This window comes from Heterodontus francisci, chromosome 5, assembly GCF_036365525.1.
Source record: "Heterodontus francisci isolate sHetFra1 chromosome 5, sHetFra1.hap1, whole genome shotgun sequence".
Lineage (NCBI taxonomy): Eukaryota > Metazoa > Chordata > Chondrichthyes > Heterodontiformes > Heterodontidae > Heterodontus > Heterodontus francisci.
Window position 1 is genome coordinate 9,084,171 of NC_090375.1, and position 26,171 is coordinate 9,110,341.

Here is a 26,171-nt window from a genome sequence, read left to right on the forward strand (position 1 = left end):
GCAAATTAATTAATATTAAAGCAAATTTACTTATTCAGCAGAGAGGCAGGAATGGAACTGACAAAAGTTTACATTTAATAATCTGGCTAATGCTATTTTCAAAAAATCCTTTCAAGGACAATTAGTACAAACTTTCAATATATATTTATTTTAAGATGTGAACACTGATGTTCAATTAGTATTTTTTTAAACTTCCAAATATAGAAGTTTGAAACAATGATCATTTCAAATTGTACAGCCAGGATTTCCTTGCAGTCCCAGTTCCTGGGTAGATCAGGGTGTGTGTCGTTGGGTTATAGACAAGGAGCAGAGCTCCAGTGTTGAGAGAGAGAGAGAGAAACCAGTGACTGTGAAACATGGCGAGAGGAGGATTGCTGCTCTCTGCTGTCCTACTACACTTTGGACAACTCGTACTCAGCCGAGAAGCACCAGACAAAGTCAATGGCTTCAGCCTGCACCCGCCCTACTTGAACATAGCCCAAGGGTCCAAGATCGCGGCCACGGCGACTTGCGGAGAGGACGGATCGGGCAGGCCGAGGTTAGATCTCTACTGTAAGCTGGTGGGAGGACCAGCTGCCGGAGTCTCCAGCCAGACGATCCAGGTACAGGGCACCCTGCTTACAGTGCGTGCTAGCCCATCTCCAGACAGGGCATTCCTCTTTCCAAACGATCAGAGGAATGACAATCCAGGAGATTTTACTAAATACCTTTACAATGAAGGGAGATTGTGCAGTGCGATGGGCACTAATTGGATAGCTTTTTCAAAGAGTCAGCAGAAGCACGACGGGCCGAATGGCCTCCTTCAGTGCTTGTGGGATTGTACGATTGTATATATATGTGTGCATATTAATAACTTAGAAATGTTTATTCAGTGTGCACGTCCTGGTTAGATATATTGATTTTATTTGTGCAGGACAATTTGTTGACTGTTAACTGTAAGGTTTTAACAACTCAGGTTAAAGAGTGTGAGAACTAGTTGTTCCTGTGAATGGACCAGGAGGCTGTTCCTGTGTGTTGCACATTAATATACTCCAGTTTAGACCCAGGAGGCCAGAAGCGACTCAATCCCAACATCCGTGAAGTGCAATTGATAATTAAACAGGGCAAAATTGCAATTGTTGCCTGAGAGAACTGATAATTGAACCGAATACTGCCAGGCCGTGTAACCTAAATATACAGCACATGCGGATTGACTGGAGCAATTTCAAATTAACACAGCCTTAAAATGGAAAATAAAAACTGCAAATACCGGAAATATGATGTCAAAGCAGAAAGTGGTGAACATATGCATAAAGGTAGTCAGCATCTGCAAAGAAATAAAACTGGGTTCTTCTGTTTGAGGCTGGTACAGTTCGTCAAAATGTTTCTCATCACAGGATGATCTGCTTACACCCGAAATGTTAACAGTTTTTTTCCCCTGAAGACTAGCTGCTGTGCAGTTCCAGCAATTTCTGTTTAAATTTCCAGTGACTTGGCAATAACTAAGTTGTTATGGACAGGTGGAAAGGGGTATGGGTGGTTCCCACTGTGTACCTCCCAACTGACCACAATTGTGTTTTGTTAAAATGTTGTACTAGTCCCTGAGTGTCTTTTGGGTCAAATAAACAGACAAATGACAGGTTTTCTCATAGGTTAAAAATAACTATTTTTACACATTCACTCATGCACATGCACAAGAATAGATAGAGAGAAAAAGGGTAAGACGTAGTTCAAAGTGGGATAAGTATTCGTGTAACCCTGTTGAATCTTCTCAGGAGGGCAGTCTTTTTAAAGGTGCAGGCCTGGGCGTTTGTAGTCCTGAACTTGCTGAGATGTTGAAGATTTCTGGTGGTTAAAACTTAGGACTGGAGGCGATGGTCGCTTTATGTTCTCTGCTGCAGAATGTTGAAATGTAGAACTAGCAGCAGGGCTTACATAGAAACAAGGAGCAGGAGTAGGCCATGTGGCCCTTTGGGCCTGCTGCACCATTCAAAAAAGCTCATGGCTGATCATCTAATTCAGTACCCTGATCCCGCTTTCTTGCCATATCCATTGATCCCTTTGGCATTAAGAAATATATCTATCTCCTGCTTGAATACATTTAATGACTTGGCCTCCACTGCCTACTGCGGTAGAGAATTCCACAGGTTCACCACCCTCTGAGTGAAGAAATTCCTCCTCATCACGGTTCTAAATGGCATATCCCGTATCCTGAGATTGTGATCCCTGGTTCTGGACTCCCTAGTCTTCGGGCACATCCTCCCTGCATCTAGCCCGTCTAGTTCTGTTAGAATTTTATAGGTTTCTATGAGATCCCATTTCATTCTCCTAAACTCTAGTGAATATAGGCCTCGTCGTCCCAATCTTTCCTCATACGCCAATCCTGCCATCCCAGGAATCAGCCTAGTAAATCTTCTTTGCACTCCTTCTAGGGCAAGAACATCCTTCCTCAGATAAGGAGACCAAACCTGCACACAATATTTCAGATGTGGTCTCACCAAGGCCCTGTATAACTGCAGTAAGACATCCTTGCTCCTGTACTCAAATCCTCTTGCAATGAAGGCCAACATACCATTCGCTTCTTCTTTGTGCTGGTCCGATCTCACAGCCTTTGTCTGGACTGCTTTCTGAGTGTTGGCTTGATCTCTCCTCTCTCTCCAGAGGGCTAACTTTTAAAGGTAAAAATCCATCAGATTAGAGTTTCTGTTAGGAGACACATTGCCCTCTCCCCTGGTGTGACTATACAATGGACCATGATGTAGAGACCATGGCTATCAACTGATGCCTGAATTGGGACCATTCTGTTAACATGGTGCTATTTCACACCTATTCAATTTTGGTCTCGGCTGTGCATCTGTCTGTCTCCAGAATTCTTTGTTAATTCCTTCATGTCAATAAGATTCATTAATATGCTCTTTTCAATTTCAAAAGGGATCTCCCAGATCTATTGCAGACAGGTTTGTTGATTTCCAATACAGGAGCGGTCACTTGACCGCTACTCTATATTGACTGTGGTACAAGTGTCCACATTCATGTGGTTTTGTTTAACAGTTGACTTTTTAATTCATAATTCTTCCATTTCATTGTTTATTTCATCATGGCTCCTTCCATGCATGACAAAATTTTCAGCTATATTTGGGACTGACTTTAGTTTGTTTTGCTAACCAGTTGTCTTTTGCTTAGTTGCAAGTGTACATTGAAACATGAAGTTTGTCCCTTCTGCTTATTGCAGTTTGCATTTTTGTGTGTTAGAAGTGAAAAGAATATAGTCTCAATTGTCTGGTGCTTGCTTGCATGTGCCATGTCAAAGGCCTGCTACCTGACCCGAACTCGACGGGACCTGACGACGTGTCGGGTTCGGGTTCGGGTCGGGCCGAGTCCGGGTCGTGCTCGGGTCGGTTCGGGCCGGACACACAGGGTAAGTGCTCTGCTGGTAAGTATTAAAAATAAAAAACTTACCTGAGCTGGGAGTCAGGGCCGAAACTGAGTCTTCGCAGTGAACGAATTACATCACTATGATGTCATCACACATGTGCTGCAGCTCCGTGGAGCTTCCCAGTCAGAAGGTAAGCAAAGGGATGGTAGGGATGGGTCGAGTGGGGTCGGGCTCGGGTCAATTGGATCACATGATTGCATTACATGCGGTACACTTTGGGCACACAATTGATCACATTATTGGGTTGCACAATGCATCACATGATGGGTCCCATGATTGGGTCACATGATTGCTCATAATTGGGTTAAACGATGGATCACACGATGGGTCACATGAATGGATCACAGGTTGCATGAATGGTCACACTTTTGCACATGATGATAGACACAGATGGGTCACATGATGAGTCACACGATTGGCTCACATGATTGGGTCATACAATGACATACACAAATGGGCACATTAGATTAGATTAGAGATACAGCACTGAAACAGGCCCTTCGGCCCACCGAGTCTGTGCCGAACATCAACCACCCATTTATACTAATGCTACACTAATCCCATATTCCTACCAAACATCCCCACCTGTCCCTATATTTCCCTACCACCTACCTATACTAGTGACAATTTATAATGGCCAATTTACCTATCAACCTGCAAGTCTTTTGGCTTGTGGGAGGAAACCGGAGCACCCGGAGAAAACCCACGCAGACACAGGGAGAACTTGCAAACTCCACACAGGCAGTACCCGGAATCGAACCCGGGTCCCTAGAGCTGTGATGGGGAAGACTAAGGAGCTTGGTGTTGTGCATTGGTGATGATTTGCACTGAGAGGTGACTATAGAAACCATTCATAGTCATTTGTGTTGTGCTTGTGACAAGGCAGTGGTGTATTATTCTGATCAGGCATTCGGTGTGGATTAATATTGGGCTGCATGCCAACCGATAAAGGTTTATTGCTTTCTATAGACAGTGACTAACTTGTGCAGCAAAAAATGTGACCATTTGTCAAAATATTTTTTCTTTAAAATTCAGTTCCTCACATTTACATAATTAAAAGTCTTTCATGTTTCTCTCATGATATGGTGGTATATCACATGAAAGTGCAGCTTAGAAGGAGTTAGATTTCAGGACAGAGGGATAAAGGGCAAGAGTGTAGGAAGGTAGAGAAAGTGTGAAGGGTTGGGGAAGGAATTTAGGGGAAACAAAGTACTTGAGAGGGGAGAAATGGAAGGCGGTCTGACTGAGTGACAGGAAGGAAGCGGATAGGAGAGAACAGTTCAAGAAGGATAAAGCGGACAAAAGGAGAGAAGTAATGGGCTCAGGACTGGAGTGATAAACAATCACACCATCCTCCTCCAATGCTTCTCCCGTGTTGTTCAGATGAGTGGGACTTTCCCTCACCTGGTTCCCCTCTTACCTATCTAATCATAGACAGAGATTCTCCTTCAATGGCTTCTCTTCCTGCCTGCACACCATTACCTCTGGTGTCCTGGCAAGGATCTATCCTTGCCTCAATCCCATCTCTCATCTTCATTTTGCCCCTTGGTGACATCATCCAAAGACATGAATTTGGTTCCACATATACACTGACGACACCCAGTTCTACCTCACCACCACCTCACTCAACCTTTCCACTGAATCATAGAGTCACAGAATTGTTACAGCATAAAAGGTGGCCATTCTGCCTGTCATTTCTGCACTGGCTGTCCAAAGGAGCAATTTAACTAGTGTCACTTCCCGGCTTTCTCCCTGTAGCCCTGCACATTCGTCTTTTTCAGATAATAATTCAGTCTCTTTTGAATGCCCTGATGGAACCTGCCTCCACCACACTCTCAGGCAGTGCATTCCAGATCCTAACCACTCACTGCGTGAAAAAGTTTTTCCTTATATTGCCGTTGCTTCTTTTGCCAATCATGTTAAATCTTAATCCTTCCACTAACAATGGGAACAGTTTCTCCCAATCTACTCTATCCAGACCCCTCATGATTTTGAATACCTCTTGTCAAATTTCTTAACCTTCTCTTCAAGGAAAACAGTCTCAACTTCTCCAATCTATCTACATAACTGAAGTTCCTCATCCCTGGAGCCATTCTCATGAATCTTTTCTGCACTCTTTCTGATGCCTTAACATCTTTCCAAAAGTGTGGTGCCCAGAACTGAGCATAATTTTTTTTTTTTTTTTTTTTTTTTTTAGAGATACAGCACTGAAACAGGCCCTTCGGCCCACCGAGTCTGTGCCGAACATCAACCACCCATTTATACTAATCCTACACTAATCCCATATTCCTACCAGACATCCCCACCTGTCCCTATATATTTCCCTACCACCTACCTATACTAGTGACAATTTATAATGGCCAATTTACCTACCAACCTGCAAGTCTTTTGGCTTGTGGGAGGAAACCGGAGCACCCGGAGGAAACCCACGCAGACACAGGGAGAACTTGCAAACTCCACACAGGCAGTACCCGGAATCGAACCCGGGTCCCTGGAGCTGTGAGGCTGCGGTGCTAACCACTGCGCCACTGTGCCGCCCTAATAATACTCCAGTTGAGGCCGAACCAGTGTTCTATACAAGTTCAACATAACTTCCTTGCTTTTGTACTCTATGCCCTCTGTTCCTGCACCTCCTTTTGAATTGTACCCTTTATTTTATATTGCTTCCCGTCATTCTTCCTACCAAAATGAATCACTTCACACTTCTCTGCATTAAATTCCATCTGCCACTTGTCCGCCCATTCTACCAAACTGTTTATGTCCAAGTTTCGTATCATCTGCAAGTTTTGAAATTGTGCCCTGTATACTAAGGTCTAGGTCATTAATATGTATCAGGAAGTGCAAGCGTCCGAACACCAAGCCTTGGGGAACTCCACTACAAACCTTCCTCCAGTTGGAAAAACATCCATTAACCACTACTGTCTGTTCCTGTCACTCAGCTAATTTTGTATCAATGTTGCCACTGTCTCTTTTATTCCATGAGCTATAACTTTGCTCACAAGTCAGTTGTGTGGCACTGTATCAAGCCTATTACCCTCATCAACCCTCTCTGTTACCTCATCAAAAAACTCCAGCAAGTTACTTCAACACGATTTGCCCTTCACAAATCTGTGCTTATCTGACAACTTGTCCAGGATAAGCTGCAATTTCTTTTAATTAAACATTGGAGAGAGTGAAGATATTGTCTTCGGTCCCTCTCACAAACTCTGTTATTTTGCCTACCACCGATAACCTTACACCCTGTTGCTTATCAAGAATCTATCTACCTCTGCTTTAAATATATTCAACGACTCTGCTTCCACCGCCTTTCAAGGAAGAGAGTTCCAAAGACTCACGACCCTCTGAGAGAAAAAAATTCTCCTCATCTCTGTCTTAAATGGGCCACCCCTCATTTATAAACAATGACCCCTAGTTCTAGATACTCCCACAAGAGGAAACATCCTTTACACATCCACCCTGTCAAGACCCCTCAGGATCTTACCAAGTCGCCTCTCATTCTTCTAAACTCCAATGAGTATAGGTCCAACTTGCTCAACCTTTCCTCATAAGCCAACCCCTTAATCCCATGAATCAACCTAATGAACCTTCTCTGAGCTGCATCCAATGCATGTATATCCCTCTTTAAATAAGGAGACCAAAACTGTACACAAGTACTCTAGGTGTGGTCTCACCAAATCCCTACTTTTATACTTCATCCTGCTTACAATAAAGACCAACCTTTATTTTTGCCTCCCTACATACAAACATACGAATTAGGAGCAGGAGTAGGCCACTTGGCCCCTTGAGCCTGCTCCGCCATTCAACAAGATTATGGCTGATCTGATTGTAACCTCAACTCCACATTTCCGCCTACCCGATAACCTCTCACCTCCTTGCTTATCAAAAATCTATCTACCTCTGCATTTAAAAATATTCAAAGAGTCTGCTTTTAAGGAAGAGAATTCCAAAGGCTCACAACCCTCTGAGAGAAAACATTTCTCCTCATCTCTGACTTAAATGGGTGACTCTTTATTTTTAAACAGTGACCCCCTAGTTTTAGATTCTCCCACAAGAGGAAACATCCTTTCCATATCCACCCTATCAAGACCCTTCAGGATCATATCTGTTTCAATCAAGTCACGTCTTACTCTTCCAAACTCCAGCGGATACAAGTCTAATTATTAATTCCTAATTACTTGTTGTACCTGTGTGCTAACGTTTTGTGACTCGTGTGAGGACACCCAGATCCCTCTGTACTGCAGCATTCTTCCCACCAAAGTGGGCAACATCACAGTTTTCTACATTAAACTACATGTGCCAATTTTTCCCACTCACTTAACTCATCTATATCCTTTTGCAGATTCTTTGTATCCTCCTCACAACTTGCTTTCCTAACTATCTTTGTATCATCTGCAGATTTATCTATAATACACTGGGTCCCTTCATCCAAGTCATTGATATAGATTTTAATTCCTGAGGCCCCAGCACTGATTCCTGTGGCAGTTATAGTTGCCAATCTGAAAATGCCCCATTTATCCCAACTTTCTGTTTCCTGTTAGTTAGCCAATCCTCTATTCATGCTAATATATTACCTCCAATGTGCAATAACCTTTGGATGATCCATCTCAGCCTCCTCTTGAGGTCCCCAGCATCACAGATGCCAGTCTTCAGCCAATTCAATTCACTCCACATGATATCAAGAAAAAGCTGAAGGCACTGGACCCTGCAAAGGCTATGAGCCTTGACAACATTCCAGCAATAGCACTGAAGACCTGTGCACCAGAACATGCCGCGCCCCTAGCCAAGCTGTTCCAGTACAGCTACAACACTGGCATCTACCCAGAAATGTGGAAAATTTCCCAGGTATGTCTTGTCCATAAAAACCAGGACAAATCCAATCCGGCCAATTACCGCCCTATCAGTCTACTCTCTATAATTAGCAAAGTGATGGAAGGTGTCATTGACAATGCTATCAAGTGACACTTACTCAGCAATAACCTGCTTATCGATGCTCAGTTTGGGTTCTGCCAGGGCCACTAAGCTCCAGACCTCATTTCGGCCTTGGTCCAAATATGCATTTAAAGAGCGAAATTCAAAAGGTGAGGTGAGTGCCCTTGACATCAAGGCAGCATTTGACTGAGTGTGACATCAAGGAACCCTTGAAAAATTGAAGTCAATGTGAATCAGGGGGAATATCTCCATTGGTTGGAGTAATACCTAGAACAATTGAAGATGGTTGTTGTTGTTGGAGGAGGCCAGTCATCTCATCATAGGCCATCGCTGCAGGCGTTTCTCAGTGTAGTGTCTGAGGCCCAACCATCTTCGACTGCTTCATCAATGATCATTACTGCATCATAAGTGGGGATGTTCACTGATGATTGTACAGTGTTCAGTACCAATCACAACACCTCAGCTACTGAAGCAGTCTGTACCCGCATGCAGCAAGACTTGGACAACATTCAGGCTAGGGCTGATAAGTGGCAAGTAACATACGTGCCATACAAGTGCCAGGCAATGACCGTCTCCAACAAAGAGAATCCAACCAGCTCCCCTTGACGTTCAACGGCATTACCATTGCTGAATCTTCCACCATCAACATCCTGGGGTTACCATTGACTCGAAACTTAACTGGACCAGCCATATTAATACTATGGCTACAAGAGCAGGTCAGAGGCTGGGAATTCTGCGGCGAGTAACTCACCTCCTGTCTCCCCAATTCACCATCTACAAGGCACAAGTCAGGAGTGTGATGGAATACTCCACACTTGCCTGCATGAGTGCAGTTCCAGCAACACTCAAGAAGCTTGATACCATGCAGGACAAAGAAGCCTGTTTGATTGGCACCCTATCCACCACCTTAAACATTTACTCCCTCCACTACTGGTGCACAGTGGCAGCAGTGTGTACCAGCTACAAGATGCACTGCAACAACTTGCCTAGCCTCCTTTGACAGCACCTACCAAAGCTGCAACCTCTACCACCTAGATGAACATGAGCAGCAGACTCATGCCAACACCACCACCTACAAGTTCCCCTCCAAGTCACACACCATCCTGAATTGGAACTATATCACCATTCCTTACTGTCACTGGGTGAAAATCCTGGAACTCCCTCCCTCCCTAACAGTACTGTGGGTGTACCTGCACCAAATGAACTGCAGCTGTTCAAGAAGGCAGCTCATCACCACCTTCTCAAGGGCAAATAGGGATGGGCAACAAATGCTGGCCTTGCCAGTGATGTTCACATCCCATGATTGAATAAAAAAACTTTAGGTTGCCCTGAGGATGTGTTTTTTATTATTCTTTCATGGAAAGTAGGCATCGCTGGCTAGGCCAGCATTTATTGCCCATGTGTTAACATGCTAAATAACTATTTATTTATTGATATACTCTGCATCTTGTGCAGTTGAGTTCAGTTTTAACAACACCATGTATGCCCAAATAGATGGTGTTGCTGTACGATCCCCTCTAGGCCCAGCTCTCGCAAACATCTTTGTTGGGTTCCATGAGAAACGTGTCTGATGGAATGACACCTAACCTCCCATCTCTTGCATATTTCCAATATGCAGATGATGCGTTTGCTATATTTGAATTCGCAGCTGCATGCAGTAATTTCCTTACATGTCTTAATGGGCTCCATCCTGCGCTCAAATTCACCTTTGAAATGGAGCAGTTAAATGAGTTCCCTTTCCTTGACGTACTAGTTGAGAAATCTGTTCAGCGGTTCTCTACCACGGTCTACCGCAAACCTACCTTCACTGGTCAATACATGCATTGGGATTCTTACAGTTCCACATGCTATAAGATTGGCCTTATTAGCAACCTTGTAAATTGGGCCAGAGCTATTTGCTCACCATGCAAGCTTGGTGCTGAAATAGGTCGAATCAAAGACATCCTGCGTGACAATACCCTGATCAGATCATTTCTCGCTGTCTATCACACAAACTTATATATGGGCCTAAGGCTGTCATTTTCGGCCCTGAAAAGTGCCCTTTCTACCTCAAATTACCCTGGAAGGGTAATGTATCCCAAAAATTTGAGCAACAGGTAAAGCTAACTGTTTCATGCTGCTACTATACAGTAGCAACATGTGTGGTGTTCACCACTAACAGGATGCTGCTGTCAAGCCAAAAAGACGTCCTACCTATCACACAAATGAGTAATGTGATGTATGAATTTCAATGCCAGTGTGATGCTAGGTATATAGGCTGTACGTCTCAAAGACTGATGGATCGTATCAAACAACATGTCCCTTCCGCTGTACGCAATGGGCAAGATACAGGCCGTACCCAACCAGCCCTTTCTTGCAAAACTCAAAACACAGTGTCCAACATTAGGTGTGACTCTGTGATTGGACAACATTTGCTAAATAATCTGCAGTGTGCTAAGAATTACGCCGACAACCAATTTAAGACTGGCAGTAGGGGTCGTAGTGTGGCGCCTTTCTGCGTACTGGAAGCTACATATATTAATACACAGGGCCCTGTTCTTTGCAGACAGAAAAAACATTGTGCCTGTTACAGTTGAACAAAATAAGTGACAGTCATTCGCTGGTTTATTCCTCAGGGCAATGCCTTGACCAATCAGAGTCAAGCTGCCTGGTTTAAATTTCAAACAAAGTTTGGCAGTTAACTGTCAGTCACCGTAAACTGGTGCATTATCCATGGCAACGCATCTACCAATCAGAGTTCACTTGCCAACCAATCAGCACTCTCCGCATGCAGTATAAGTTGTTGTTTTCCCTTACATTGGTTATTCTTGCATATTGTCCTGATGAGTGCAAGATGAAAAGCTTCGACAACATGTCTCTATTTTCAGCAGTTCTCAAATATTTATTTCTTGCGTTCACGCTTTGCAGCCGAATGTTGTTCTGGTGAGCTCTTGTGAACGTGAGTGTTCAGATATACGAATATTCCTTTCTTTGCATGTCTTAGCAGTGGCTTTCAGCATATGCAGGGTAGTGGCCTCTCATATAAATATAGTGTAAATGCACCTTTAGGCATTAAATTGGGTTAGAACCTGGATGTTTCATGGACACACCAAACTATTTGAATAATATGAGGTGATGTATGCACTTGAATGTTGCTTTAGCAACAGGAGTGAACTGTATAAGATTGTCAGGAATAACCCCAATAAGGAATTTAGGAGAAACTTCTTTACTCAGATTTACTTTGCTGAGAATGTGGAACTCACTACCCCAGGGAGTAATTGAGGCAAATAGCATAGATGCATTTAAGGGGAAGATAAGCATATGAGGGAGAAAGGAATAGAAGGTTATGTTGGTAGGCAGGGATGTTGTAAATAGAGTGGGATGAGGCTCATGTGAAGCATAAATGCTGGCATAAACCTGATGGATCAAATGGCCTATTTCTGTGCTGTATTTAATTCTGTATAATTATTGAATCCATGTAAGTCTACTGAATTGTTATTTTAATGACGGCTTTTTAATCAGTTGAGTAGTATGTATAGCAGAAATTGTCCAGAGCATGCAAAATCATAGTTAAATTTTTGGCAATATATTTTCAAATGACAAGTCATTTTTGAAGTGAATTTCTTTAAAATGTTGTGAGGTTTTATATAATGCAGTGAATGATTAGACAGGGGGCTTATCTACAAGAAAAGGAACTTAGTCTGTAAGTGATTAGCATGTAAGTGTTTTACTGTGAAATGGTTTAGTTTTATTATGTTTGGAAATGTGGTGAAAATGAATATTTTTATTTAGTGTCTGTTTACCTCATTGTGAAGGACAAGTTTACTGTTGAGATTTATTTTGACAAGTGAGTTTTTTGCCTTGAATATTCTGAAATGGACATTAGACACTCAATGGTCCATGTCACTTACATTGTTGGACAGCATTGTCCAGATGATAACAGATAATTTTTGATTATATTTGTGCAGTTGTTGTGTTTGAAATATGGAGATTTGAGTAGGAATATAATAAATGGGAAGAAAATTCAGACCCTCGGGTCTGTACCACTATTCATTTAGATCATGGCTCATCTGTTTCTTAACTCCATTTACCTACTTTGGTTCCATAACCCTTAATAACTTTGCCTAAACAACAAATCTACCAATCTCCATTTAGACATTTTCAATTGACCCCAGCCTCAACAGTTTTTTGAGGGAGAGAATTCCAGATTTTCAATCCTTTGTGTTGTTACAACTGAGGCGGGAGGAATGCACTGTTTATTCTAGTTGCACTTCTCCACAGGTCACAACATATATTTAAATTTTTTCCCACTTACCGAAATGGTCAATCATAGACTCTATTTTTTCCAGAATAAAACACACCAACCTTTTTCCTTTTGGGCCTCCTTATCTCGAGAGACAATGGATACGCGCCTGGAGGTGGTCAGTGGTTTGTGAAGCAGCGCCTGGAGTGGCTATAAAGGCCAATTCTGGAGTGACAGGCTCTTCCACAGGTGCTGCAGAGAAATTTGTTTGTTGGGGCTGTTGCACAGTTGGCTCTCCCCTTGCGCCTCTGTCTTTTTTCCTGCCAACTACTAAGTCTCTTCGACTCGCCACAATTTAGCCCTGTCTTTATGGCTGCCCGCCAGCTCTGGCGAATGCTGGCAACTGACTCCCACGACTTGTGATCAATGTCACACGATTTCATGTCGCGTTTGCAGACGTCTTTATAACGGAGACATGGACGGCCGGTGGGTCTGATACCAGTGGCGAGCTCGCTGTACAATGTACCAACCAGGTTCCTTGAATAAACAACAAAATTATCAGTTTATTATAAAACAAGTCTTAACCAGTAATGAAGCAAAGCATTAACACACAGATTGAAATATTAAAGTTCCCTTTTTACCTTATCCCCTCACACGCACACACATATACATATACCAATTAACCAGAAAAATAAAGGGATTTTCGTTTTAGAGCTCTATTATAAAAAAAGCACTTGTGCTAAATACTTGCTAATTCTTGAAGAAACAAAGATATGGAAAGATGTTCTTTGTTTTGGTTTGGTGTCCCAAGTGTGTATAGATGGCTATCACTGGGATCTTCCTAGAACAGTTCTTTTCAGGTGACGTTGAAGATCAGTTTGAGTAGGCTTTCCAGGAGCAATGCAGCAACAGAGGCTTCAGATAGGCCCCACAGCAGCAATGCTGCAACAGTTTCAGTCTGCTTCTTACACTTGCTTCTCAGTTTCTCAGGAGATGGAAAACTGGCAGGCTTTTTCAAACTGCTGGAACAGACTGAGTTGCGGTGGTTCCTTCTTCTTGGCAGGTTTTCTCAAACTGTCTTTTCAAACCATTGTCCATATCCCAACTCACTGTCAAAAGTGAAACAATAAACAATGTCACAAGAGACAAGCCTCCTGACCTCTCTAAATCTTGACCTGCCATGTCTCTACAAACATCTTTCCCAATGTCACAACCTCGGCTGAGTAATTATTTGCAGACAGGTGCCTTCCAGTAAGGGCTTGTTTTTATCACTCCTTGATCTTTCCAGTAATTGTTTTTTTTTTCAAAGACAGACCTCTCAGTGATCCTGGTAAAAAACCCATCCATGGAGTCTTTTCAGTTTTCCCAAAATAAACCAATATCCAGCTCTAAAATATGAGTCCTCAAAAAAATACTGAATATAGAATGTCCAGAGGGGAAGTGAAAAACCAAATAAGAGAAGCATGAGAGAGCATGAAAAGAGACTAGCATTTAGGGAAATCTCAAAGTTTTCTATCGGCATATAAAAAGTAAAAGGGTGGTAAAAGGAGGAGTGGGGCCGATTAGGGACCAGAAAGGGGATTTACACATGGAGGCAAAGGGCATAGCTGAGGTATTAAATGAATACTTTGCATCTGTCTTTACCAAGGAAGGAGATGCAACCTAGGCAATGGTGAAAGAGGAGGTAATTCAGACACTAGAAGAGTTTAAAATTGATAAGGAGGAAGTATTAGATAGGCTGTCTGTACTTAGAGTGGGTGAGGGCAGGGGAGATTTACGAGGATGTTGCCAGGACTGGAAAAATGCAGCTATGAGGAAATATTGGATAGGCTGGGGTTGTTCTCCTTGGAACAGAGAAGGCTGAGGGGAAACCTGATTGTATTGTACAAAATTTTGAGGGGCCTGGATAGAGTGGAGGTGAAGGGTCTATTCACCTTAGCAGAGATTTCAGTGATGAGGGGGCATAGATTTAAAGTGATTGGTAGAAAAATTAGAGGGGAGATGAGGAAAAGCTTTTTCACCCAGAGGGTGGTGGGGGTCTGGAACTCACTGCCTGAAAGGGTAGTTGAGGCAGAGACCCTCAACTCATTCAAAAGGAGTCTGGATATGCACTTCAATTGCCATAATCTGCAGGGCTACGGACCAAATACTGGAATGTGGGATTAGAATGAGTGGATTGTTTTTCGGCGGCACAGACACGATGGGTCAAGTAGTCTCTTTCTGTGCCTTAAACTTTCCATGATTCTGGACTCCTCCACCCCCCCCCCACACCAGACCCGATCACCCGATCAACTCCTTTAATTATCTTAAACACTGAATTAGATCACCCCTTAATCTTTGATATTAAAAGGGGATACAAGCCTATGAAACCAGTCCTCATAGTTTATTGCCATATTTTTAAATGGAGGATTGTTATTGGTTTAAGCTGGGGAAAAACAAATACTGAGAGGCAGGAAATCAGAATTCAGGGAAATTGGTGACAGAAGGGAGGAGGAGATAATGCAATCAAGGTGAATGTAGAAGAGGAAAAGAGAATGGAGGAGGAATGAGAAAGTCTCACAAAGAACAGTGCAAAGCTGTGAATAAAAAGAAAACTGCATCTTCTATTACTCTATTATCTTAAGTACATTCAATACTATAAGTACTTGGGCCAAACTTTATTCAAATTGGTACGGTGATGAGAACAGTGTTGTTTCTTCAAATTGTGTACAACTAAAGTCTTTTTAGAATTAAATATCAGTCTTAATTTTAACTTTTATATTTATCCTTAATTTCTCTAATTTTTTAGGGGCAGTTTTGTGATCACTGTTTGTCTGATGATGCATACAAAGCTCATGCAATCACCAATGCCATTGATGGTACCGAGCGCTGGTGGCAAAGCCCACCTCTGTCCCTTGGACTGCACTACAATCAAGTCAATGTCACACTGGATTTTGGGCAGGTCAGTAAATGATATTTGGATATGTTTATTCATCTTTGGTTCATGCATCTGTTATTTTATCACCTTTTTAAAAAAAAATATGATTATAGCTGGGCACCAGACCTCTGGAAGGATGTCAAGGCTTAGAGAGGGTGAAGAAGAGTTTATTAGAATGGTACCATGGATGAGGGACTTCAGTTACATGGAGAGAGTGGAGAAGCTGGGATTGTTCTCTGTATAGCAGAGAAGATTAAGGGAAGACTTTATTTATTTAGAGATACAGCACTGAAACAGGCCCACCGAGTCTGTGCTGACCATCAACCACCCATTTATACCAATCCTACATTCCTACCACATCCCCACCATTCTCCTACCACCTACCTATACTAGGGACAATTTATAATGGCCAATTTACCTATCAACCTGCAAGTCTTTGGCTGTGGGAGGAAACTGGAGCACCCGGCGAAAACCCACGCGGTCACAGGGAGAACTTGCAAACTCCACACAGGCAGTACCCGGAATTGAACCCGGGTCGCTGGAGCTGTGAGGCTGTGGTGCTCACCACTGCGCCGCCCAAATTGAAGCTTTCAAATTTATAAAGGGTTTTGATAGAGTAAATAAAAAGAAATTGTTTCCAGTGGCAGGAGGATTAGTAAACAGAGGACACGGATTTAAGGTAATGACAAACAAACCGGAGAAGGGATGAGGCAATTTATTTTTTTACACGGCAAGTTTTAGTGATCCGGAATGCACTGCCTGAGAAGACGGTGGAAACAGATTTAATAGTAACTTTAAAAGGGAATTTGATGAATACTTGAAAGGGAAAGATTTACAGGGCTATGGGGAACGAGCAGGAGGAGTGGGACTAATTGGATAGCTCTTTCAAAGATACGGCACAGACATGATGGACTGATTGTCCTCCTTCTGTGCTGTAAGATTCTCTGATGATAGTGCTTAGCTGAACTGGCGGTCATATTTCCAACCCATTATTATGTTATGCATTAAAACCTAAAATTCTTCTTTGCTGACCAATTCCTGCTTTAAAAAAACATTTGGATTGAATTAATTATTTAAACAATCAATTTTACAGCAAATGAAAAAAATAATTTTGAGGACTGGCCAACAATACGAAGTAAAAATATTTAAATACAAATTCGAAATATGGTTAATTGTAAAGAGGGAAAACTGGAACGTAAATGTTTACCTGAAATAAATAAATGGTTAATTCTGAAATAAGTATTAATGGCTGGGTGAATAATATGGTTAATTTGTGCTAAATATATGCTTCAGTTAGCCTTCCCTACTAAAATATAACTGCTGATTATGGTCCAGTAGAATGTAATAAATGAAGATTAGCATTATAACTTTTGTCAACAAAATAAGTTATCTTGTCCTGAATATCAGGACTCGAATATTTTCAATAGTTATGTCATAATTTACTGTCATATTCAAGGGGCCGAGGCTCACTAGTAATACCATCTTCATTACAATGGACGGTTAGAATAATAGAATCTCACAGTGCAGAAGGAGGCCATTTCGTTTGTGCCAGCTCTTTGAAAGAACAATCCAATTAGTCCCACTCCTCTGCTCTTTCTCCGTAGCCCTGCAATTTTTTCATTTCTAAGTATTTATCCAATTCCCATAGAACCATAGAAAAATTAAAGCACAGAAGGAGGCCATTCAGCCCCTCGTGTCTGTGCCGGCTGAAAACTAGCCGCCCAATCTAATTCCACCTTCTAGCACCTGGTGCATAGCCTTGCAGGATACAGCACTTCAGGTGCATGTCCAGGTACATTTTAAAAGAATTGAGGGTTTCTGCCTCCACCACCATTCCTGGCAGTGAATTCCAGGCATCCACCACCCTCAAAGTTTTCCTCATGTCCCCTCTAATCCTTCTACCAATCACCCTAAATCTGTGCCCCCTGGTAACTGACCTCTCCGGTAAGGGAAACAGGTCCTTCCTGTCTACTGTATCTAGACCCCTCATAATTTTGTACACCTCAATTAAGTCACCCCTCAGCAACCTCTGTTCTAGGGAAAATAACCCTAGCTATCCAATCTTTCCTCATAGCTGCACTTTCGAGCCCTGGCAACATTCTTGTAAATCTCCTCTGCACTCCAGAGCAACTATGACCTTCCTGTAATGTGGTGACCAGAACTGGATGCAATACTTCAACTGTGGCCTAATCAGCGTTTTATACAGTTCCAGCATCACATCCCTGCTTTTGTATTCTATACCTCGGCCAATAAAGGAAAGCATTCCATATGCCTTCTTCAGCACTCTATCTACCTGTCCTGCCCCCTTAGGGACTTGTGGACATGTGAAAGTTATTATTGAATCTGCTTCCATCGCCCTTGCAGGCAGAGTGTTCTCGATCATTAAAAAAAAATCTCATTTGGCTTCTGGTTCTTTTGCCAATTATCTTAAATCTGTGTCCTATCATTACCAACCCTCCTGCCAGTAGAAACAGTTTCTCCTTATTTACTTTGTCAAAACACTTCATAAATATGAACAGCTCTATTAAGTCTCCCCTTAACCTTCTCTGTTAGTAGCTGAAAGGACGGTGGAAGCAGATTTAATCGTAACTTTAAAAGGGGATTGGATAAATGCTTGAAAGGGAAGGATTTACAGGGCTATGGGGAATGAGCAGGAGGAATGGGACTAATTGGATAGCTCTTTCAAAGAGCCGGCACAGACACGATGGGCCGATTGTCCTCCTTCTGTGCTGTAAGATTCTCTGATAATGGTGCTTAGCTGAACTGGTAGTCATATTTCCAACCTATTATGTTATGCGTTAAAACCTAAAATTCTTCTTTGCTGACCAATTTCTGCTTTAAAAAAACATTTGGATTGAATTAATTATTTATACAATCAATTTTACAGCAAATGAAAAAAATAACATTTAGCTTCTTTAGTCTGTTCAGAAATAGGAATTCGTAAAAGTGTGAAAGTTGAACTGGAGGGTTCAGATGATGCACTGCAGCTTGTTGAGACTCATGTTCACAGTTTATGATGTTCAGAAACACTCAATTAAGTTGTATGTGATAGAATAAATAAGGACAAACTGTTGTAACCAATGGACACAGATTTAAGATAATTAGTCATTTGGTAGTAACTTGTCGAAGCTTTTTGTCTTGCACTCATCGGGACAATCTGCAAGAATATCAATGTAAGGGAAAACAACAACTTTATACTGTATGAGAAGAGAGTGCTGATTGGTTGACAAGTGAACTCTGATTGGTAGCGGCATTGCTATGGAGAATGCACCAGTTTATGGTGGCTGACAGTTAACTGCCAAGCTTTGTTTGAAATTTAAACCAATTTTAAATTTCTGGTCAAGTCATTGCCCTGAGGATTTAACCAGTGAATGGCTGTCACTTATTTTGTTTAGCTGAAACAGGCACAATGTTTGTACATGTTCTTTCTGTCTGCAAAGAACAGGGCCTTGTGTGTTAGTATATGTAGCTTCCAGTAGGCACAAAAGCGCCACACTGCGAGCCCTGCTGACAAATTAATTGGCAAAAGAAGAGGGAAAATGAGTTTTTTTTTACATAGAGTTGTTGTGATCTGGAATGTGCTGCCTGAAAGGGCAGTGGTAGCAGATTCAATAGTAACTTTGAAAAGGGAATTGGATATATGAAAAATTTGCAGAAGGAGAGGAGGGGAGTTGGACTAATTGGATAGCTTTTCCATGAGATGGCATGGCATGATGGGCTGAATGGCCTCTTTCTGTGTTACAAGTATCTATGATAATTAAATAATCATATTAAATAATGGAACATGCTGGGAAGTCCAATCAGTTTGGCCAATTATTGAATTTGGATATAATGTTTGGATAAATGACTTAACAATAGTTTTGAAGTATAATTATAAACTAACAAGCTTTTCGGACTACCAAACTACTCTCAGTTTACATACTATTGTACAATATTAGAACTAATAATTTTATTTCTTCTCAAATTCCACCTTATCATACAAAACAATCCTTTCTGTCTCCATTCGTAGTCTTTGTTTTCTTACTGTCCAGTTTTTGGAACACAGATAACTGTATTTACCTACTTTTGTTTGCTTATAGAAATCTTTTAGAACTCTGTTCATAAATATTTTACCAAATTTAACAACTATAATTAAATGCAACAATAATTATCTGTTCAGTTATTCTCAATGTTGAAGATAAAAAAAAATTCATTCAAATAACGTATATATAATTGGATGGAGAACTGGCAGAGGGAAAGTTATTATTCTGAATGTTTTAAATAAAGTCCATTGAAATCTTGAACCTGACCAGGCTATTGAGCAAGACACAGAAAATTTGATTGATTCCAAGAACTGGAATGTTACTGGATAGAAAATATAATGTTTCTCCCATCTTGAAAAGCCCACCCACAAACTCCAAATTCTCTTTCCTCCTGCAGATCCTTGAATGTCCCAATTCTGTGCCCGTCTTTCCTGTATCTCCATGTTTAAACCTCTCCAATCAGGTTTCCACTTCTGCCACAGCATTGAAATGGCCATAACCAAAGTCACAAATGGCATCCTTTCTGAGTGTGGCCATGGAACACTGTTCCTCCTTGTCACCGTAGACCTTGATGGAGCATTTGATATGACCAGCCACACTTTTTGTGATGCCTCTTCTCCACTATCCTGCTCGGTGGAATTGCCCTCACTTGGTTCCACTCTTACCATATAATCATAGCCAATGGCCTCCCCACATCCCTCTATATCCTCTCAATCATAAAGATCTGTGTCAGCAGTAGTTCAGTTGGTAGCACTCTTTTGCCTCTGAATCACAAGGTTAAGTCCCACCCCAGAGCTTGAGGAGAAGAATCAAGGCTGACACTCCATTGCAGTATTGAGGGAGTGCTGCATTGTTCGAGGTGACGTCTTTCAGATGAGATGTTAAACTGAGGCCTCATTTGCCTACTTAGGTAGATGTAAAAGATCCCCTGGAACTATTTTGAAGAAATATTTTAAAGGTTATCCCTGGTGTCCTGGCCAATATTTATCCCTCAATCAATTTCACAAAAACTGGTCAGTATCACATTGCTGTTTGTGGGAGCTTGCTGTGCGCAAATTGGCTGTCTCATTCCCTACATTACAACAATGACTATATTTCTATAATACTTCATTGGCTGTAAAGCACTTTGAGACATCTGGTGGATGTGAAAAGCACTATATGAATGCAAGAGCTTTTTTTTCTTTTTCTGTCTCCACCCCTGCTTCAGTCCATCTCCTGCTGAAACACTCAGCTATGCCTTTATTACCTCAAACCATGAATATTCCAATGCATTCCTCGGTAGCTTCTCATCATTCACCATCCATAAACTTCAGCTCATCCAAATCTCTGCTGCCTGTATCCTATCCCGCAACAAGTCCTGCTCGCCCATCTCGCCTGTCCTTGCTGGTATTATATTGCCTCTCTTTCCTAATTCTTTGAAATAAAAATTCTCATCCATGGCCCCTAATTGAATGGCAGAACAGGCTCAAGAGGCTGAATGGCCTCTTCCTATTCCTATGTTCCTATGTGAGCTTTCACTTCCTGAAAACTGAAATACAGCCAAATACACATGATGTATGGTAATATAGCAAATCCAGGAGTTAAACATAAACCTTGCGATTTATTTAACTCACTGGATATATCGTAAGACTTATGATTTCCTAGATTTCAGAAAGTGGTACAATAAACATTCTTATCTGACCTTGATTTAGGCTAAAAACTAGAGAACAAATTTATTAAAAATAACAGATAAGCAGTAGCAGTAGACAATACAACAGATCACAGGACTTCAACTCTACCTCCTCAATACCAGAAAACAAATGATGTGACATTTTGCTACTTCTCCAGCTTGCTATCAGGCCCACAGACTCACCAACACATATTTTAATGCCGTCTGGTGAACTGGAGGAGGGATGTCCATGATGTAGTGTCTGTCTCATTTGAGGTTCTATCAGGAACAAAGGAAATTAAATATATATCTCTCACACTATCAAACATCCACAAAACGTAAAACGCAGGAGATGTTTGCAATCCAGGAATGCAACTCTTAAAATTCTCATCCTTGTTTTCAGATCTCATATTTCATAGTCTCACCCTTCCCTATCCCTGTAACCTCCTCCAGTCCTACAACCCTTTGAGATCTCTGTATTCCTCCAGTTCTGGACTTCTGCGCATCCCCAGTTTTCATTGCTTCACTACTGGCGGCCGTGCCTTCAGCTGCCTAGGCCCTAAGCTCTGAAATTCCCATTCTGAACCTCTCCACCTCTCTACCTCTCTCTCCTTAAACTCTACTCTATAAGCAAGCTGATTCACAGAGTGTAACCACAGATTGCAATGCATCATGAACAGAGTGTGAAGTTTAGCATTTGGTGAGAGCAGGAATTCAGTGCAAATGGGGACATAAACAGCATCTGAGAACCAGCAGCAGCAGAGGCTATTGGGAGATGTAAAACAGCAGAGACCAGAAAAACAGGGAAAAACTCAAAGTGCATGATAGTCAGCACCAAGTATAGAGCACTGTGGCCAAGTTACTAATAAATATTAAGTTGATTGGTTGGTGTTTTTAGTGCTTAGTGCTTTTTATTTAATGGTTAATGTTTATATTTTAGTATGAGCTAAACAGTTAAATAACCTTAAAGATTTTTTAAAAATCTATAAATAAATCTAGACTAAGATACAAGATATGGCAGAGCAGGTTGTGTGTCTGTACCATAGTATGTGGGAGTTCGTTGACAGCGAGACTATCCTGAGTGAACACGTCTGCAGTAGATGTCTCTGCCTTGAATCTCTTCGCCTCAGAGTCTCTGAGGTGGAGTCTGAGTTGGAGACGCTCTTCTACATAAGGAAGGGGAAGCAGTATCTGGATAGTTTGCTCCAGACTTTAGTCACACCTCATAGAGAGGTGCAGGATCAGAATGGGGCTGGTGTGATTGATAGTGTACAGAGTAAGGGGGACCCAGTTGAGATGGCAAACGAGGATCTACAGAAAGTGATCCTATTCAACAGGCATAATGCACTTACTCTCTGTGTGGTTAAGGATAAAGACTGCTGGAAAGACAACCAGAATTCTGACAGTGGCATCTTTGAGTAGGAGGCTGTCCAAAGGAAAGTGAAGTGTTACGACCTCAGTGAGACCATTAACGTTAATGTGGAATATGAATACCCAGACTAATTTAAAGAATTACCAACAAGATTTCACATTTTAAGACTTTTATTATAACAACTAAACTAAAAGAAATCTCCATTAACTAAATAGTACTTTGTAAGCTGATACCCCAAATTACAAAGATTTTCTTTCCTTATTAAAATACTCACACCACACTTACACATTACACAGTCCTTTTTGATGGTGAAACCCTTTGCAGTTACAAGTCCCAAACTCCTCCAAGTTGCAATAGGGTGCATCTCCCAGACCTTTTCAAAAATCAATGTCCTCTTTGCTCACTTCTCTGAGCGCTTCCGATCCGGACGTCCGTGAATAAGGCGATTCCTGGTGGTCTTCTACTTCGCCACAAGCTTCGACATTCAAAACAGGTTCAAGTCTTTGCACTAAAATAAAAACAAAATACTGCGGATGCTGGAAATCCAAAATAAAAACAAAGGGCTGGAAATACTCAGGATCTGTGGAGAGAGAAACAGAGTCAACGCTTCAACCTTTCATCAGAAGTTTTTATTCAGGTCTTCGCAGCATTTACCGTATCAGGCTTCTGAGAGCAGGTGTTCCCTTTCACTCAGGCTGCAACCACTGCGTTCCCTTCCGACAGCCTGCCTTGAAGCCGCGACCATTGGTTTCTTCTCCTACAGCCTGTCTGCTTTCAGAAAATATGTTAAATTTATCTGGACTCAAAAGTCAGTAGCTTATTGCCCTGTTCCAATATGCAAAGTCCAGAAGTCTGGTTTCACAGAGCCACCTGGGCCATCCGTTGTTCATTGCCATTTCAACACTCCCCCCTGCTCTCGTGCTCACATCTCTGTCCTGGGATTGCTGCAGTGTTCTAGTGAACATCGATGCAAGCTCGAGGAACAGCATCTCATTTACCGATTAGGCACGCTACAGCCGGCTGGACTTAACATTGAGTTCAATCATTTCAGAGCATGACAGGCCCCCCATTTTACTTTTATTTTTAGCTATTTTTTCTCTTTTTTTTCTTTTTTTATTATTTACAATCTTTTTTTTGTGTTTATTTCATTTCATCTTAGTTTGTTCAGTTTGCTTACCCACTTTTTTTTCATGTTTGTATTTGCTGCTGTTCAATCTTCAGTCCGTTAACATCCTATCTGTACTAATGCTTTGACTTTCAACACACCATTAACATATTGTTTGCCTTTGCTCCATGACCTTTTGGTCAGCTATGTGGCCTTGTCCAATCTACACCTTCTCCTTTGTTATCTCTTGCCCCACCCCCGCCTCACTTGCTTATAACCTTTGACATTTCTAATATTTGCTAGTTCCAAAGAAGGGTCACTGACCCGAAACGTTAACTCTGCTTCTCTTTCCACAGATGCTGCCAGACCTGCTGAGTGGTTCCAGCATTTCTTGTTTTTGTTTCAGATTTCCAGCATCTGCAGTATTTTGCTTTTATTATACAGCCCAATCCATATCAGCAGGCCTCTGGGGATTTCCCCACTTTCTCATTAGAATGTTTTTAAAATTTGTTTGTGGGATGTGGGCGTTGCTGGCTATTGCCCACCCCTAACTGTCTTTGAACTGAGTGGCTTGCTAGGCCATTTCAGCAGGTATTTAAGAGTCAACCACATTGCTGTGGGGCTGGAGTCCCATTTAAGCCAGACCAGGTAAGGATGGCAGATTTCCTTCCCTAAAGGACATAAGGGTTTTTATAACAATCGACAATGGTTTCATAGTCATCACTAGACTAGCTTTTAATTCCCGATTTATTAATTGAATTCAAATTTCACCATCTGCTGTGGGGGGATTTGAACCCATGTCACCAGAGCATTAGCCTAGTCTCTGGATTACTAGTCCAGTGACATTACCACTGCACCACCACCTGTTATTCTTAATACAATAGCACTCGGGGATCTTTTCAGTTTCTGCCTCAAAACATGCCTTTTGCGATAAACTTCTTAAATGTGCTGATGAAAGATCACTGACCTGAAACGTTAACTCTGTTTCTCTCTCCACAGATGCTGCCAGACCTGCTGAGTATTTCCAGCACTTTCTGTTTTTATCTCTTAAATCAGGGTCTGTCTGTTGTGCCTCAATCAAAGACAATCTGCTAAGCAATTCACCATTGCTAGCGTTGGAGCCTTTACCACCAATATCCCCATCCAAATCCTTGAAAAAAGTCTCAGTTAACCAAACATCTGAATTGTCCTCCACAATAACTGAATCCTTCTTATCTTGTTTAATCTTTGAGCCTAGGATCTTGTCACTACACAGTCTCAGAATATTCTAGTCCTCCTGCAGAACGTCAGTTTCAGTAACATAATTACTGAAGACTCCAATACCTTAACCCCAGCTAAGTCATTCCCTAGTAATAAATCCACCCCTTCAATATGCAAGTCTGGGACGATTCTCACTATTAGACCACTGACTCAATCACATTGCAAATTAACCTTGTGCAATGGAACGGATAAATAACCCCCTCAATGCCCCGTTCGATAACTTTCGCATTCATAGCACTATTTGGGGGAAGATCTATGTCCTTTACTATCATTAATAACTGAGCTGCCCCTTTGCATTAAAATTGTCCAACTTTCCTTCGGCCATTCCAACTTCATAACAATTTTTTCCAAAGGCGACAAAGTACATTTCAACTCCTTCCTCACTGAATTTTAGGCACTAAGCAAATATTCCTTGCCAAAACCAGGAGTTAAGTCAGACTCATCCTTAAACTTTCCTGTCACTCCCTGTTCACGTTTTTCCTTGTCCAGTGCAAATTTCCTAGCTTCTTTCATTTTGTAACTCTCTTTTTCTTTCTCCTTGAATTCAAACTTTCCCAATGCAAGTTGAAATTATCTGTCTTTTTTCCTTCCTTCCTTTTCCCAGTTGCGTCATTTGTAAGTGAACTCCAGCTAACTCAATCTGAGAGCTACCAATATCACCCTTTTCTTCCTCAAGGTGAAAATGCTGAGCCAACACTTCAATAATTTCTACCTTTTTGGCTTTTGATTTTAAACTAACCCCCTCTTGGTCTGCTACAACCTTTAACACATCCAGGTTAACTGTATTATCACGTTGTTTGTGGAATCTTGCTGTGCATAAATTGGCTGCTGAATTTCCTACATTACAACACTTCAGTATAGTCATTGTCAAATCGTCTCTCTCCACAAAGGACTGAGCATTAAAAGTGGTCATGCTGACTTTTCCTTAAGAGTACATCATCAGTAATTGTGAAATCTTGTTAGTTTAAATTCTAGCAATTTAAATTCTTTAAATTCCAACATACCCATTTTATAGCCTGTAAAGTCATTTCCCAGATCTGAGCCCCTAATTTGTTACAACCGCTGTGAGACCGTTAGCGTTAAAAATGAGATATGCACCCCCAGACCAATTTAAAGAATTACACAACAAGATTTCATGTTTTAAGACTTTTATTATAACAACTAAACTAAAAAAATCCCCATTAATTAAATAGTATTTTGAAAGTAGCTGATACCCCAGATTACAAAGAAAGGTATTTTCTTTCCTTATTAAAATACTTAAAAAACCTCACACCACACTTA

At 41.5% G+C, this 26,171-nt stretch overlaps 1 protein-coding gene across 3 annotated transcripts in view; it reads left to right on the top strand.

Annotated features, from left to right (window-relative positions):
* Positions 1-338: 338 nt before the first annotated feature.
* Positions 339-26,171, top strand: part of lama3 (laminin, alpha 3) — a 456,248-nt gene continuing 430,415 nt past the window's right edge. For all 3 annotated transcript variants that reach the window (XM_068031084.1, XM_068031086.1, XM_068031085.1), the window contains exons 1-2: positions 339-602; positions 15,355-15,507. In XM_068031084.1, the coding sequence (XP_067887185.1) occupies positions 357-602; positions 15,355-15,507 (399 nt within the window). In that variant the 5' untranslated portion in view covers positions 339-356. The remainder of the gene's footprint in view (positions 603-15,354; positions 15,508-26,171) is intronic.